General features: G+C 39.3%; 2 protein-coding genes across 4 annotated transcripts in view; both read right to left on the bottom strand.

Moving 5' to 3' along the window:
* Positions 1 to 3,529, bottom strand: part of LOC106569088 (sodium- and chloride-dependent glycine transporter 1) — an 82,164-nt gene extending 78,635 nt beyond the window's left edge. For all 3 annotated transcript variants that reach the window (XM_014140084.3, XM_014140081.3, XM_014140080.3), the window contains exon 1: positions 3,225 to 3,529. In XM_014140084.3, the coding sequence (XP_013995559.1) occupies positions 3,225 to 3,227 (3 nt within the window). In that variant the 5' untranslated portion in view covers positions 3,228 to 3,529. The remainder of the gene's footprint in view (positions 1 to 3,224) is intronic.
* A 6,076-nt stretch (positions 3,530 to 9,605) lies between these two features.
* On the bottom strand, positions 9,606 to 12,347 carry LOC106569090 (Krueppel-like factor 4). The gene is made up of 3 exons (XM_014140086.3): positions 12,139 to 12,347; positions 10,600 to 11,632; positions 9,606 to 10,461 (listed from the first exon to the last, which is right to left on the bottom strand). Exons 1-3 carry the CDS (start codon positions 12,223 to 12,225, stop codon positions 10,286 to 10,288), a joined length of 1,296 nt encoding a protein of 431 aa, XP_013995561.1. The 5' UTR covers positions 12,226 to 12,347; the 3' UTR covers positions 9,606 to 10,285.
* Positions 12,348 to 17,436: the final 5,089 nt, after the last annotated feature.

Below are 17,436 nucleotides of genomic sequence, written 5' to 3' on the forward strand. Positions count from 1 at the left end.
TTATGAAGGAAAGAAATTCCACAAATTAACTTTTAACAAGGCACACCTGTTAATTGAAATTAATTCCAGGTTAGTACCTCATGAAGCTGGTTGAGAGAATGCCAAGAGTGTGCAAAGCTGTCATCAATGCAAAGGGTGGCTACTTTGAAGAATCTCAAATATAAAATATATTTTGATTTGTTTAACACTTTTTTGGTTACTACATGATTCCATATGTGTTATTTCAACGTTTTGATGTCTTCACTATTAATCTTCTACAATGTAGAAAATAGTAAAAATAACGAAACTCCCTTGAATGAGTAGGTGTGTCCAAACTTTTGACTGGTACTGTACGTCAGCATAAATACGAATTAAATGCAAAATATTAGCTTACATCAGCTCCAGAAAGTTGAGTTCTGGAGACAGAAACTACAAAACATGTAGCTAAACTCTGGGTAGTGGAAGCAGGCTATTTCTGTCAGAGGAATGTCTTCAGAATGCCAGTGCAGGGCCAGCTGGCCAATGGTATCAGTTCACATTCTATGCACCTGGTCAAGACTTTCTCCAAAATAGTGGTGTTTAGGCCCCGACCTAGGCCCTACATGCTAGTACAGTATGTATGTAAACCATTTAATGTCAACGTTTTCCTGCCAGCCTCCCCTCAGAGGATATAAACTCCTACAATGTGTGGATATTAGGCCTACTAGCTTTCAAACAATGGACAAATAAGCATAACATAAGTAAAACAGGTCAAATTCTTCCTAATGTGTCTTAACAGTAGGCTATAACAACAATAATAAATGCCATTTTGCAGACAATTTAATCTAATGCAACTTCCAGTCATGCGTGCATACATTTTGTTACATTTGGGTGATCCTGGGAATCGATCCTGGCCTTACAAGCGACATGCTCTACCAACTGAGCTACAGAGGTACAATATTGTATAACATTTCCACTTAAGAAGACAATAATTTAGTTGAGCTAACGAGACATGACAACTAGGTGGGAACTGATAGGACACCTACCGTACAGTGTTGATGTACAGTGTCTTTTTTTATTTAAATGTGCATTAAATCCCATGTATTATTATTGCCTTATTATTATTATTATTTTATTATGCTACTGCAAGGAAACAAATAATGAATGAACGTCTTCCGAGTTCTAACATGACTGAACTGGAACAACATTAATATTGAAGCCAGGACTTTGACATCTTTAATGGTCATTTGTGGCAGTTTGGCAAAGGACTGTTATTAGAGAATACTTTAGAAAATAAACCTAGCTGATAATTAATAGATCTACGCAAAACTAACATTTAGATACAGATCTTTGTGATGGATGCATTCTGTATGTTGTGTGGGAGGTTGCTGAAGGACTTATTGTAAGTGATGAGGAATGTATACATTTTTTAAACTAAAATAAAATAAAACACAAACCATAGTAGTAGTTAGGTTAGACCTGTCAATTTTCTACGGTGAAGTTTGACAAAGTATTATTGTAGAGTATTTTTGGCATTTGGAAACAAGGTGGCATTTAGGGTGAATATTTAAATGAAAGAAACCTACATAAAGGAAACATTCACAAGCCATAACAGTGGGCTAGTTAAAGTACCTGTACCTGTTCATTTCCAAAGGTAAAGTGTGATAAAGTATTTTGGGAATTTGGAAAATAAACCTCATACTAATCATTCCAATCCAGTTCATAGTGTTGTAGTGGTTTCGGTCTAACCTGTTGAAATATCATCCATTCTTTCTTTTTTGAACATTGACAAAGTTCACAAAAACATTTGCTGTGTTATTTTTTCTTTAGAAAAGTAACTAGTGCTATAAAACACCATCACATTGACAATGGCAACATTGACCTCTGGGGGTAGCACCACTTCACAGCAGCAGCGCAGAAGAAATAGGCCTATTGAAAAATCACACTGCTAATAAATGATAATAACAGTCACAAACCAAAATATGTTTGGAACATTTGAAAATGTTCACAAGACATTTTAGCTAGCTATTTTGGTTGTGATAAAAGTTAGGCGACAAAGAGCAGACCCTAGAATTGGGTGTGAGAGATGCCCTGCTGTGAAGGTGAGGGGGGCTGGGTTGCATACATGCATGTATGGTAGAGCTACTATTGGCATAGGCTATTTCCCAGGTTTTTCACACGCATTAGAGTGAGTATGGTTATAGACAAAAACCCTGACAAAAACCATAAAGATTACTGTCACTATAGATAATAAATTACACAAAATGACACATTAAATTGGGGGAGATTCACAAATATCCATGGTGGTTCCAGGTGTTTAGTTAAAGCTACAGTCTAATATGTTCTGCTGTCCCATGGTCATGTCAACAAATAAAATGATACTAATTTAAATGATAACCCAAGATCACAGACTGTATTACTCCATTGTTTTGTTTTTTCTGTCAGTTGAGTGTCTGTAAACAAACAAGCTCCAAAATATGTCTAATAAAACTAAGGCTCAAACCTTTCATCTCTACATTAGAATATATCTATGAATTAGAGAGTGATGATGATGAGCAACGGCTACGCTATTTCCCCAGGCTTGACCCAGACCAATCCCTCAGGTTACCAAACAGTGTCATGCTGTTGAAATGGCAGAATGTGCCTTTAAAATGTTTGTAGACTTCTTGAACTAACTTTTTGAGAAATGTTCAACGTTGCACAGTGACTTCCTCTGATGAAGCCCTGACATCATGTAATGGTTGCTCAAGATTCTCTGAGCGACAAAACCCACAGAAGCACAACAACCAGGAAAGTAACGTTAGCTGACACACTGCCACGTAATGTTACATTTGGTGTTGCATTTTGTATCAGTAACTAAGACACCACTGTATCTTTAGTTCATTCATTCAAAAATAGACTTAGCTAGCAAGTGAATAGTTGGAGATAAAGTCACTTGAGTTTTCGTTGAACAGGGTCACAACGTAATGGGCAAGCGTTGAAACGTCGGTATCACATCATTGTTAAACAAATATGTATCATTCTCTGAATAAACAACTAACGTTAGATAGCAAGCTAATTTCAAGTATCTTCAGGAAAGCCAATATTGAAGCATTAACATATTTATAGCATCCAGACATGGCAAGCCTACTAGCCCTTGTCTTTACTTTGGGCTAATAAGGTTGATTGACGCCTCTATTCAAACTACTGAATGTGGCAAAACAACTAGCTAGCTATAACAATGTATGAACATCTTATTTGAATGGTTTGTGTCATTGATAGCTTACCATAGCGTGGTGTCGTGAACATATGGTGGCTAAATATCAATGTAGAATTTTCGGGGTTTCATCACCTTGTCTTGAGCCTTCCTCTTCTTTCACAATATGCCCCACCTTTTACTAACATAATTTCAATAATTGCTCCGTCTATAATTTCAGTCTTGAGTGATGAGCAGCAGCGCGTGCATTAATCCTTTCGCCACAGTTTGATCCAGTATCCACTACAAATGATGAGCTGGAACCGAGAGATTGAGAAACAGCTTTTATCTCCAGGCCACCAGACTGTTAAACACTAGCTGACCTCCGCCCAGTACCCTGCCCTGAACCTTAGTCACTGTTACTAGCAGGCTACCACCTAGGTCCCTGCCCTGAACCTTAGTCACTGTTACTAGCAGGCTACCACCCGATACTCTACCATGCACCTTAGAGACTGTCGGCCGATGTACATAGTCATTGAGCACTGGTCACTTAATAATGTTTACATACTGTTTCACCCACTTTATATGTATATACTGTTTTCTAGTCATGGCTCATCCTATATAATTTATTTTCTTATTTTTCTGGATTTTTCGCGGCCACTAAACTTTGATTTGATTATGAATAATGACAATGATAAGAGATACTATCGTTCATGAATATTACACTGATAGGTCATGTAGCTTGCCTGACATGCTTTTGGAACAGGCTTGCGTGCACATGCTGAAGAGAATGTGAAAGCTCCTTTGTGTGAAATCAGGTGGCTAGAAACAGCAAAACGTACTATGTAGTAGTAGGCTACTTTGCATTGTAATTGAACCACCATTTGTCATGGAATGATGTACGAGAATGACATTCGCAGGCTAAAAAGACGATGGAGAGAGACAGGTGCCAAGTGAGCACAGTCCAACTGTCACATGAAAAGACATTGAAATTTGGTCTGTCCACCCTGGCCTTGATTTCAACGTCAACAGACGTAATTTTGTGGTCTGGACCGGCTTTGATTTCAGCATCCACAGATGTACAGTACAGAAGAGCAGCAGTAGAGTAAAGTACAGTATAATGTATTATATTGTACTATACTGTACTTTACTATACTTCACTGTACTATTCTCTACTGTACTCTACTGAACTAAACTCTACTTACTGTACTGAACTAAACTCTACTGTGCTCTACTGTATTTTTGGATATAAAGAGGGACTTTATCGAACAAAACGAACATTTATTGTGTAACAGGGAGTCTTGTGAGTGCAACTATACGAAGATCATCAAAGGTAAGTGATTAATTGTATTGCTATTTCTGACATTTGTTGACTAATCTACTTGGCTGGTAACTGTATGTAATGTTTTGTGTGCTGGGCGCTGTCCTCAGATAATCGCATGGTATGCTTTCGCTGTAAAGCCTTTTTGAAATCTGACACAGTGGCTGGATTAACAAGAAGTTAAGCTTTATTTTGATGTATAACACATATATTTTCAAGAATGTTAAATATTTGAATTTAGTATTGTTGAATTTCGCGCTCTGCAATTTCACTGGATGTTGGCCAGGTGGGACGCTACCATCCCAGGTACCCATAAGAAGTTAAAGGCCCAGTGTAGTCCCCAAAAATATGTCCCTGTGTTTTATATATAGTTCCAACACTATGAGGTTAGAATAATACTGTGAAATTGTGAAAATTATAATAATGCCATTTTAGTGTAAGAGCTGTTTGAAAAGACCACATTCAATTTCAGCCCATTTGGTGGGATGGAGTTTTGACCAGGTTGACCAGGTTGTAAATTAGCAAATAGACCAACAAGAAAGTGAGTTCCAAAACTCACTGACAATAACAGCTAGTTTTCAGTTTTCCCCTCCCCACTCAAATGACTCCCTGACAGTCCAAGCAAAATTCTTGCTTGAGAAATTGATCTTTGCTAAGAAGCATTTATTATTATTTTTTTACAATTTTAATTGAAAACAATCACAGTAAGGTACTTAATTGTTACCCAGAAAGGATTTGATATTTGACCTTACATTTGAATAAAAAACTGTTGAATGTGATATAATGCCTTCTTCATTGACATAGATATACACTACCGTTCAAAAGTTTGGGGTCACTAAGAAATGTCCTTGTTTTTGAAAGAAAAGCACATTTTTTGTCCATTAAAATAACATCAAATTGATCAGAAATACAGTGTAGACATTGTTAATGTTGTAAATGACTATTGTAGCTGGAAACGGCAGATTTTCTATGGAATATCTACATTGGCAAACAGAGGCCCATTATCAGCAACCATCACTCCTGTGTTCCAATGGCACGTTGTGTTAGCTAATCCAAGTGTATTGTTTTAAAAGGCTAATTAATCATTAGGAAACCCTTTTGCAATTATGTTGGCACAGCTGAAAACATGTTGTCCTGATTAAAGAAGCAATAAAACTGGCCTTCTTTAGACTAGTTGAGTATCTGGATTATCAGCAGTTGTTGAGTATCTGGATTATCAGCAGTTGTTGAGTATCTGGATTATCAGCAGTTGTGGGTTTGAATACAGGCTCAAAATAGCCAGAAACAAAGAACTTTCTTCTAAAACTTGTCAGTCTATTCTTGTTCTGAGAAATGAAGGCAATTCCATGTGAGAAATTGCCAAGAAACTGAAGATCTCGTACAATGCTGTGTACTACTCCCTTCACAGAACAGCGCAAACTGGCTCTAACCAGAATAGAAAGAGGAGTGGGAGGTGGGCCCCGGTGCACAACTGAGCAAGAGGACAAGTACATTAGAGTGTCTAGTTTGTGAAACAAATGCCTCACAAGTCCTCAACTGGCAGCTTCATTAAATGGTACCCGCAAAACACCAGTGTCAACATCAACAGTGAAGAGGCTACTCCGGGATGCTGGCCGGGTGGCACCCCTAGGGGGGGGGGTACTGTCATGCCTGCTCCCGCTCTCCCTCCCTGGCGCTCGAGGGCGCCAGGCTGCCTTTCATTACGCACATCTGTCACCATCATTACATGCAGCAGCGCTCATTGGACTCCCTTTGTTGATTGCCCCGTCTATAACTGTCTGCTCCCCCGTTTGTTCCCTGTGTCTGCATTAATGTCGTTATTTGTTCTTGTCCAAACGCTGTCCTGTTCCATGTCATGTCCGTTGATAATTAAATGTTCACTCCCTGTACCTGCTTCTCGTCTCTACCAGCATCAACACTTACATAGTCTTTTACTATGATATCAAAAACAGTATTCCTCAGCTACAGTAGTTTACTGACCACTCAGAGTAGAATAACTAAAATATTTTCCATTTGGATTCAATCCCATGTGTAATAAACATATTATTGAAGTATGTAAATATAAAAGGGAAAATGTGAATGTCATTGGGTTGCCTGGTCAGAGCTGTACCCACCTCACTGGTTAGTTTAGCTTCTGACCTAGTGCGGAGTTGACCCAGCTCAAGATTCCTCTGTTACGTAAACAAATGAAACCATAACAGGGCCTCCATGACAACAAGCCACAACCCCAAACAGTGTACATAGCCTTTGGAAAGTATTCAGACCCCTTGACTTCTTCCACATTTTGTTACATTACAGACTTATTCTAAAATGGATTAAATAAATAAAAAATCCTCAGCAATCTACACACAGTACCCCACAATGACAAAACAAAAAACAGGTAAACATTTTTTTTAGCAAATGTATTAAATATAAAAACAGAAATACCTTATTTACATAAGTATTCAGACCCTTTCCTATGAGACTCAAAATTGAGCTCAGGTGCATCCTGTTTCCATTGATCATCCATGAGATGTTTCTACAACTTGATTGGAGTCCACCTGTGGTAAATTAAACTGATTGGACAGATTTAAAAACGCACACATCTGTCTATATAAGGTCCCACAGTTCACAGAGCATGTCAGAGCAAAAACCATGCCATGAGGTTGAAGGAATTGTCCGTAGAGCTCTGAGACAGGATTGTGTCGAGGCACAGATCTGGGGAAGGGTACCATAACATTTTATGCAGCATTGAAGGTCCCCAAGAACACAGCTTGAAATGATCTGCAGAGAAGAATGTGAGATACTCCCAAAATACAGGTGTGCCAAGCTTGTAGGGTCATACCTAAGAAGACTCAAGGCTATAATCGCTGCCAATGGTGCTTCAACAAAGTACTGAGTAAAGGCTCTGAATATTTAAATATGTAAATGTGATATTTTCGTTTTTTAATTTTTAATAAATTAGCAAAAATGTCTGAACCTGTTTTTCTTTGTCATTATGGGGTATTGTGCGTCGATTGATGAGGAAAAAATATTTAATCGATTTTAGAATAAGGCTGTAACGCAGGGGTGGGCAACCGTTTTGGCTCGAGGGCCACATTGGGATTTTGAAATTCAACGGAGGGCCGCATGTTTTAGGGGACCAATTGTCTGCGCCACTCGGCCTCCCGAGTGGCGCAGCGGTCTAAGGCACTGGATTGCAGTGCTTGAGGTGTCACTACAGACCCTGGTTCGATCCTAGGCTGTGTCACAGCTGGCCATGACTGGGAGACCCATGAGGCGGCGCACAATTGGCCCAGCGTCATCCGGGTTAGGAGTGGGTTTGGCAGGCCGAGATTTCCTTGTCCCATCGCACTCTAGTGACTCCTGTGGCAGGAGGAAACACCAGGTGTACAGTGTTTCCTCCTACACATTGGTGCAGCTGGCTTCTGGGTTAACCAGGCATTGTGTCAAGAAGCAGTGTGGCTTTGCTGGGTCGTGTTTCAGAGGACGCACGGCTCTCGGCCTTCACCTCTCCCGAGTACGGGAGTTGCAGCGATGGAACAAGACTGTAACTACCAATTTGATACCACGAAATTGGTATCTCGCGGGCCGGATTGAAGTGCCCAGCGAGCCGTACTTTGCCCCCCCTTGCTGTAACAAAATGTGAAAAAAGTCAAGGGGTCTGAATATTTTCCGAAGTCACTGTATATTCATGAGTTAAAATCTGCCGTCGCTTTGACTGTGTCAATACATGGCTTCTAGAAGATTTATGTTATTACTGTAAAATGAGAAGTATTGTGTTTTAACACTTATGACCATATGTCTACCTCAACTTTTTGACAGAGTTATTGAATGGTACAGTCAACTGTCCAAAAAGGATCAGATATAGTTAGGCCTATATTTGGGGGACGTTAAATTATTATACACATCCTCATTCCCTGCAACCTTAAGAGTAATAGACAAGCAACCCAGTTACCCAGTCACTTAGGATGCCTATCTGTTGGAAGGGAAGGGACACAGCTAAAGTAAACATTGTATTCCCCACACTATGCTAAGTAAAATCCAGGTTGAACCACCCATATTTCAGACAGAGTTGTATTATTCAGCTCAATGTAGGCCACATAGCAGGCAAGGGGCGGAGGAAATGTCACGTTGACACAGAAGTCCCAATTGACTTAAGACACACGCCACCTTGTTTGGGATCAGAGTTTAGAATACCTACAACATACAATTCTAGTTCCACATATGGACCAGAAAGACTTTTGAACTTTAGCCCATTCATATGTGGAGGTAATGGGAAGTAAAATGAAAAATGAGACCACATTATACTTGCAATATTATTACAATGTGGATCAACAGTTTTGGTAAGGACTGCCTTGTCAGGAAATGTGTTTGTGTTTAGATTAGTGTATTAGTTCATGTGATTTTGGAGATTAAGGTGAACAAAGATAATACTTTTCTTGAATACAAAGACCAAGGAAGGAGTAATATTCTTGCTTTGACTTGGCTCGAGTGAATTCTGGTGTTACAGCTTGGTTACATCAGTGCAATGGTACAAGACTGCCCTCATGAGGTAGATGATAGAATTGACAACATACTTCACTTTTAAGTGCCTAATAAATGCAAGTCGGTCAAATGAACAGGAGAGGGCGACAATCGACAATCGCCATCTGTACAGCCAACCATGATAGTGACACCCAATATCCACCTTATTACAGTGTATTACTGTAAATATAGGCCTAACTATTGCTATGACATCTCTTCAGTTTGGCTTTGAAATAATTAAATTACATTGGCGGGTGAGAAGTAGTGAAGTATCCAACCTATAGTTCTTAAAATCACTGTGCTCAGAACTTGTGCTGCATAGACTAAAGTTAAAACTTCAATGCAGTGTACTTTATGGGGGCGTCATAAAATGCCTACTAATTGTCTGTGAAGGTGTGTAAATAATATAATTTTAGATCTATAGTATACTATGAGCCATGTTCAGTAGTATGTCCTTAGGCTTGTCTTAGGAAGCTTCAATAAAAGTGTTGCCTGTCACTATAACAAAGGGGACGTCAGAACTCATCCTAGACCCAGTGTTATAAAAATGTATGCCCTTTATGAGAGTGTTTCGATTTCTTGGCCAGACCTTTGTTGGATACTGTAATCTTAACACTATTCATGTCAAATAAAAAATTAAAACAATTATTAATTTCCATTTTATTTTCATAAAACACAGAGCTCTTGTAACACTTTGTCTTTATGATTTTACAAAACTATATTGCACTTACAGAGTGGATAATATTTTTCCCAGAGCTTCAAGTAATTCTAGTACAGTTTTGGGAGAATATTTCCTTACAACTTTAGCATCATTTTGTATACATTGAAATGCAGTGTTGAGTACCTGATTTAATTAAGAGCACTTTGAGAAGCATAATAAGCCTACGCATTCAAACAATTAAATAGAAAAAAACATTTGTTTTGAAATGCACATCATTTTATTGTAAAAACTACAGAAAACCATTGAAAGTCTGTTGATTCTTGTAAACAGCAACAAAGTATCAAAGTTATGCAGTAGTGATAGAAGTGATAGAAAACAAAATGTCAATTTACATGTAGGCATATGTACAAAAAATATTGGGTAGGCTACAGCCAGCCCTTGTTCAGTGTTTTATTTCAAAAGCCAAAATAGCAACCATCAGCAGTCATCAACACTCAATAATTTAAATGTAAGAGTAAGCAAGAAAGGCTCTCCTTTTCCTTAAATATTGTACTACCATCATTTAGAAGAGAATGATAGTATGTACAAGCATTTACATGTCATGTCCGGTCTATCGCCATGATAGAAAAATAGAACGTTCAAAGTCAGATCCAACTGTCTCTGTTTACATGTGCCTCTTCATGTGCAGTGCGAGGTGATCTGAGCGCGAGAAGGCCCTCTCACACAGGTGGCACTGGAAAGGCCTCTGACCGGTGTGCTTTCTATAGTGACGAGTCAGCTCGTCAGACCTCGCAAATTTCCAACCACAGCCTTCCCAATTGCAATGGTATGGTTTCTCACCTGTGGATTACAAGGACAATACAGTTAGATTTTCGTGCATAATAGGCTAGTGTCTATGTCTTTTTTTGGGGGGGGGGGATAGATTCCAACAAAACAGAAGAACATATAGGTTATATAGTAAATTAAATGTGTAATTACCTGTGTGTGTTCGCATGTGAGCCTTTAGATGGGAACTCTTGGTGTAGGTCTTCCCACATCCAGGGAATTCACAGCTGTGAGTCGCTGTGCGCTTTCTCGCCCAAGACCGGCGGCCCCGTTTGGGTTTGCTATCTTCTGGTGTGTAGAAATCCAAAAGTGGCGATGATGGTGGGGTCAATATCACCCCCGGCATGGACGGGTGGTGCACCCGCATGGGCTCCCTGAACATCCTGTACTGTCCATGATACTGTAGCGCACCTTGGTGATGCATGTACTGCGGTGGATATGGCTCATACTGTTGCGGGTGTGCCATGTTAGTATGCTGATGAGAGTTCATCTCTGCCAAGTGACAGTCTTTGCTCCCCATCCCATCTCGGGACACACTCTGTTGCATGCCATGAGGTGCAAACCCCTGAACAGCAAGTTGATGGTGCGCGAACTCTGTGTGCAGGGAACGCATGTGTTTCTCATCATACATGTGTCCTATGAAGTCACCTGCCATCATGCACGACTGCTCAGTGTTTTCTGTCTTTATTTTGTATCCCATGGGATGAGAGTTGGTCACTTGTAAGTGGACTGGAGTGGCAGTGGCTATATTCAAGGCACGCAGTTCAGTGTACTCCCGCCTGTCCGTGGCAGGCTGCTTCAGCCTGTAGTCTAGCAGAGTGTCGCTCTGATAGTTCATCTCTGGGGTTAGCAGCTCGGCTACCAGACTGTGCCCAGGACTTGTGTTGAAGTTATAGCTGCCGTAAGCATTGGGTGTGAGCTGAGAACCGTCGCTGTCATGCCCTGTGCTGCAGCTTTCCGGCGACTCAGGCAGTGAGTATGAGCACGACTGTTGAGATGAGTTGTTATTGGTTCCACTTTCAGATCCAATGGTGTTGGATAAAATGAACTCTAAATCCAAGAATTTCCCCAGGTCATCTTCATCTCTGGTCACTGCAGGTGATTCAACGATACTGAGCTCCACTTCAATCTGGGATCTCAAGTCATCACCTGTTGTGCTGGTATTGCAACCATCCACTTTCCAGTCCTATAATGTAAATAAAACGACATTGTCATTTAAATATGGTTTCAGTCAAGAACCTCTTTCCAAAACAGTTGTGGGTTTTTCTTTGTGTAGCCTATATAGGCTATACCCACTGGGCACAGACGTCAGTTTTGATTTACCTTTGTTTGAGTCAACTAACATGAAATCAACTAAAATCAACCAAAAATGTCACCATGTATTTGGATTTAGGTTAAAAGTTGGGGATAATTACGAAATTTCCTTAGGTTGATAACTTTTTTCAAATCCAATCAGTTTTCCACGCTGATTCAAAGTTATCACATTGCATTTTTTGGGTTGAAATAACGTGGAAACAACGTTGATTAAACCAGTTTTTGCCCAGTAGGTATATTTCTCTCGTGCAAATACAATGGATAAATAAACAAAAGAAAAGCAAGCATTATAATTAAAATTGCACACTATGTTATCAACTTTGTATTTTCAGCTAGTTTCTGTTGAAGAAATTACATCGGGGAAAGAAGTACACTTACATGGACAATTGCAGACTGTCTTTCTTCCATCGTCTTACTGCTGGAAAACGTAATAATCGACGGCAGCATCGCATCAGCGAGAGCCATTATAAAATGTTATTTTACTTCACCTGTTACACCTGTCCAAATTCAGTAAGGCAAACGAAGCTGAAATATTTACCCCAAAACATCTAACGCTATGTAGCAATCCAAGTCTAACCAAACGATATAACCCCTGATGACTGTAGTGGCCGCCAGTTATAGCCCCGTCCTGGACAGACTTTGTGGGCGTGTCAGAAGTCGTTTCACCTGTTGACCAATAGGGTGAAGTGTTGAGGTAGACTTTACTACGATTTTACATGCCATCATGCCTATGTATGAGAAATGCATTATTTTAAAATCTTACAAAATATCTAAATCGTATTTACAACAGCCATAGCATATTTGCCTTAATTAAATAATCAAAAGGTTGTATGGGGCATATAACAGTTTACATTTCAGTAAGTTTTACTTTGCAGAGAAAGCTGATTTTGGATTTAAAAAAAGCCAAGTTGAATTTGTTATTATCATTTGTGAAGTCTATAGTTGTGCAATTACATTCATTGCAAGTCTATTACCCTCTGATTTCAATCAAATTATTAATCAATAATAATAACCATGTATTCATATTATTCTTGTAAAATGTTTTTCTATATATATATATATATAAAGGAGATGTGTTCTACATGTATATTTATTCATAGTTATTTGAATCCTTGTCCTCTGTGCTTTCCCACTCAAAAACAACTTCAGATTCCATCAAGGAATATAACTGAAGGGGGCGGGCGACACTTACCCCGTGCAAACTCGCTGTGCAATTAGTTCAATAATATGATAATTTCTCTGATATAATTGATCTGAAATAAATAGATAATGGTTTATACGCTTCAATAAATAGTAATGACGGTATGGCCTTATAAATTAGCCCAGTCAAAAATAAATATTTTCAAGTGTAAAAAAGTAGCAATCCTAGGCCCAACTCTCATGAATGTATCACACGATGATCGCATTATTTTGCAAGTAAAATATCCAGCTACTTCTAGTTTCCTTTCACCTCTCTCTAACATACCATATTTTCGATTTGACAATCTATAGATATGCCTAATCTCAATCGGCAATGTCATGAATTTGTCTCAACGTGATTCCCTAGTTGTTTAACATTCAAACAAATATAATGTGTGACATTGTGCCATTCTCAGGGCCATCGAAACAACGTGTTAATCTTGACCGTACACAAAGCAGTTACATGTTCGTTAATGATCTTTACATCAGCAAACCCATTCGTTGGTTTGATTATTATCCGAATCAAGGTACTTGGCGCATAGAGCATCTGCTGCTGGGCTTGTCATCCTGATTACAAAGATAAATTGTTCAAATATATTAGGTCATAGATCATATATATTTTTTTGTTGAGCTGGAAATATACAATTTAAAGAATAAACAAACAAATATCATCTGATGCTCAACATGACATGACAAGCTGCAAAAACATATTTGAAACGTGTTGGGCAGCCAAAATTCTGCTTCATGCACTATCATGCTATATTGTAGGCCTATGTTTTAATAAACTACAAGAGTTGTTTCTAATTGAGCGTAAAGTGAGTAAGAAATATGGAAATCCTCATTTATTCAGAATTAAACCAGAGACTCCAAGACTATCAAGAGCTCATGTGCCGAGTAGACTGCCCTGCAAGAGAATCTCCTCCATGCCTTTATACTCCGTTATTTTTAAACGTCCTACGCAAATCAGATTCCGGAGTAACCGTTGTGTCTAGAGCCAAGTGGAAATGGAGTTAGTTTCCTGAGGAAAAACTAGACACTTTTCCTCCACTCCACTTTCGCTCTTCTGTGACTGCGTGAACTACACACGCACTCGTACATGTTTTTTTCGTGTCATACACACTCAACCAGTCAAAGTCATGTCCACCAATATAAAGTAGATATTTCGTTTCGGGATTTTGTCTCAATGTCAACCGAAACGAAAGCACTATTGAAAAGTTTTTGTAAAAATGAAAACGGCCATAAACAACTTATCATTAAACTCATAAAGTATAGGTAGCTATATACCTGCGACATTTTAAGAAAGAGAATGAAGGACATAGTAATAAGAGGCTATAGAAAGGTACAAAAGGAGAAAGCTATTTCCTGTCTTGTATAATAACATACAATAAGACATTTAGGACAAATAGAGAGAAAGATAAGAATGGCTGGTAAAGGGTCACATTTCTCCTTTTGTATTTCTCTGTGTTCAAAGAGAGGAAGGCTCCTCTTATTTTCTAAACACAATTTAGAAGATTGCACATTGGCAGACAGTGCCATGGCCCACTTCCTGGATCCATTTGATTTGACTTACAAGGAAATCTATGATGGGACATAACTTATCTTGATGAATTATCTTGCAAGCCGCTCATTCCAAAAATATTATTGTTCTCTCGGAACTGTAATTTTCTCATAACTTATGCCTAAACCATATACCTCACAATTACTTATTATTGTGATTCAAATTTTAGCTTGCAAATCTAACTTGTGTTGCTGCAGCAACCATTGGTATGAGTGAAAGAAAACATAGCGGAGGTGGTGTAAAAGTATGATTTGTTTCCACACACAGCAGAGGTCCTCTTCCATGACATTGTCATGCATCTATGTGCTATAAGTGCGCAATAACATATGTTTACACAAATGGGTTTATGTCCAAAGATACAATTATTTTTTGCAGACTATGCAGCATTCACATCACAATAAAAGAGGACTGTGTCAATTGGCTTTGTATATACAGTAATGCATTTATTTTGGCCAGATTTGGACAATTGTAAGCACCCCTTAGCTTTAGCACGTAAATCGTGGCCTTTTGTGCATGGATGAAATGTTTCTACTAATGGTTATATATGAAAGTCTTCTTTTTGTCAAGATTACACATTGTGGCTTTATCAAATATATGTTGTAGTTTAGTCACACTACTCCGATTGATGACGACTACCTTTTATTTTTGAGTCACTCATCATTCTGCCCTGTAATTGGCTCTGTCTCTACTGCATGATTGTCCGTCATCACAAGCTAAGACAGATGGATCATGTCAGTTCAAAATAAAAAACATTATCACACTATGTCAGAAGTAGTATGGAGGTTGATACCCGGACAGCAGTAGTTGACGTTACTTCAATCCATGTTAGCCATATCACTCAGCCCCATTAGTGTGACCAAGTAAATATTTGTGCCCACCATCACTACCCCCTTTCCCGTTCAATCTTCCCTTAGCCTGCTGACCATGTTATCTGTATGAACAAGCCTAGAAGGCTTCTCTCCTCTCTATCTCCTGTAGGAGACTGGACAATAACAAAGAGGCTGGAGACAAGACCTCAATCACCACATGACTGGTTAAATGTCCCAGCCAGGAGCCAGCCGACCTGTCTGCTAGAATGAAAGGAACAGACACAGGTTACTTCAGATGCTGTATCTTAATTTGATCATCCTGTTGTTGCACAACTTTTCCTGCACATCAGGAAATGCAAACTTGTAGTGCATTCCAGGTTAAAAAAAGTATTCTAAAGTTTGTAATTTCCACTTTAAAATGTGATTTGCCCTAACTTGATTTGCCCTAATGAAAAATATATCAACCCCTACATGAAATGACCATGAATTATAATCCACATAATAATTCACATTTCCTGTTGCTGTAGGATTATTTTCCTGCTGTAGCAAAGTGGTTCAAATTAAGATTTTACTGTAGTGTGTGTGTGGTGTGTGTGGACAAAGCAGAGAAGCCTGCCTAGATACCCCATACCACGACAGTCTCAGGACAAAGCACACAATTAGATATTTTCACTGATTGTTGTTTTGTTTTTGTTTGTTTAAATGTTGTTGGTCCTTTCATCATGGTGTGTTGTGTTGGTCATTAGACCATCCTACATCCTTCTTCTCTCTCTTCTCTCTCTTTGATGCATGATAATAATAACAACCCAGAAGTGGTTGGGACATACTGTAGTCTTTATTTCTTCTTCTTCCCTCTCTTTTCCCACTGTTCTGTTTATCTTCCTGTCCGGCTGTAGTTGCACTCAGGCACGTCGACAAATGAATAACAATCTAATCTAGTGACTCCAGTCACTAGTAATTATCCTCCATCCCAGTAGCAGAGGGGAAACCCACTGCTATCTAATATAATTACGCTGCCTTGCATGACATAAAAAAGCAACACAGAAGCTTTACCTTTTCTAATATATCAAAGGAGGTGATGCCATTGGTCAACTAGAGAGGGAGTAGGAACAAATACAGTCTTGGGATAATCATGGGAAAAGAAAAGCAATAACACTGACTGGGTAGTGGCTGGTTGGCTGACTGGCTTGATAATCAGTAATTCTGCTCTTCCTGAGAGCAGCACATGCATGCTACATTAACTAGTCTGTTGTATGGACTGTGCTGGAACCTGCTGGCTTTCTGTGAACATCTACATTAAAGATTTTTGTTAGTTCACCAAACCCCATATGCAGTTAGAAACTTTCAGGTGCTATAAAAACGACATGAAGAATTTCTCTGGTCTCTTTATCACACGTTTTAAAGGGGAACCTGTATTTTTTATAAATATCTATGTCTATGTACTGCTGCTGTATGTTTAGTTTTAAGTATAAATTGTTTCCTCTCCATGGTTTAACTCCTGTTCACTTAAGTATCTAGTTACCAGCGTGGGTAAAGTGGTTTGGTAGCATTCACCGCTAATTCACACTTAATAAGATCAGGATGACAGGTACTTAATAACAGCTTCCAGCAGCAGTTTATCATTATAACGATGACCGCTGGGGGTGAGGAGAAACAGAAACACTACTAGACTGAGACAGAGCAGGATAAGGTGTAGAAATGTTTGCTCTGGGCTGATATTATGAGGTGGGGATGGGGTGGAGGTTCGGGATGGGGAGGTTGAGTGGAGGTGTATGGCACTATAGACTCAGGTAATGATACCTGAGTCTACTGTACCTGAACTGGCCATCACTGTCTTTTCGCACAGTGATTTTGCAGTGATGTCCATCTCTTTCCACAGAGTTTAACAGTCTGCTGCTTTCACTGGCTCACTGGCTTACTGGCTCCTGATGGCCCCTGACCCAGCCAGGGTCCTGTTCTCAGTCACTCATCCCCCTCTTGGGCCCTTTGTCCTAGGATGTAATTGCCCTTGCCGGCTTTGGAGGAACCCTTGTCTGGGGACACAAAACCGTCTCTCTGTGTGTCTGCATCTGGCTGGGGTCAAAAGGACAGCCCAAGAGGACCCGTTTCAGACCTCCTCGCTCTCCTACT

The sequence above is a fragment of the Salmo salar genome, chromosome 14 (assembly GCF_965601325.2).
Source record: "Salmo salar chromosome 14, fSalSal1, whole genome shotgun sequence".
Classification (NCBI taxonomy): Eukaryota; Metazoa; Chordata; class Actinopteri; order Salmoniformes; family Salmonidae; genus Salmo; species Salmo salar.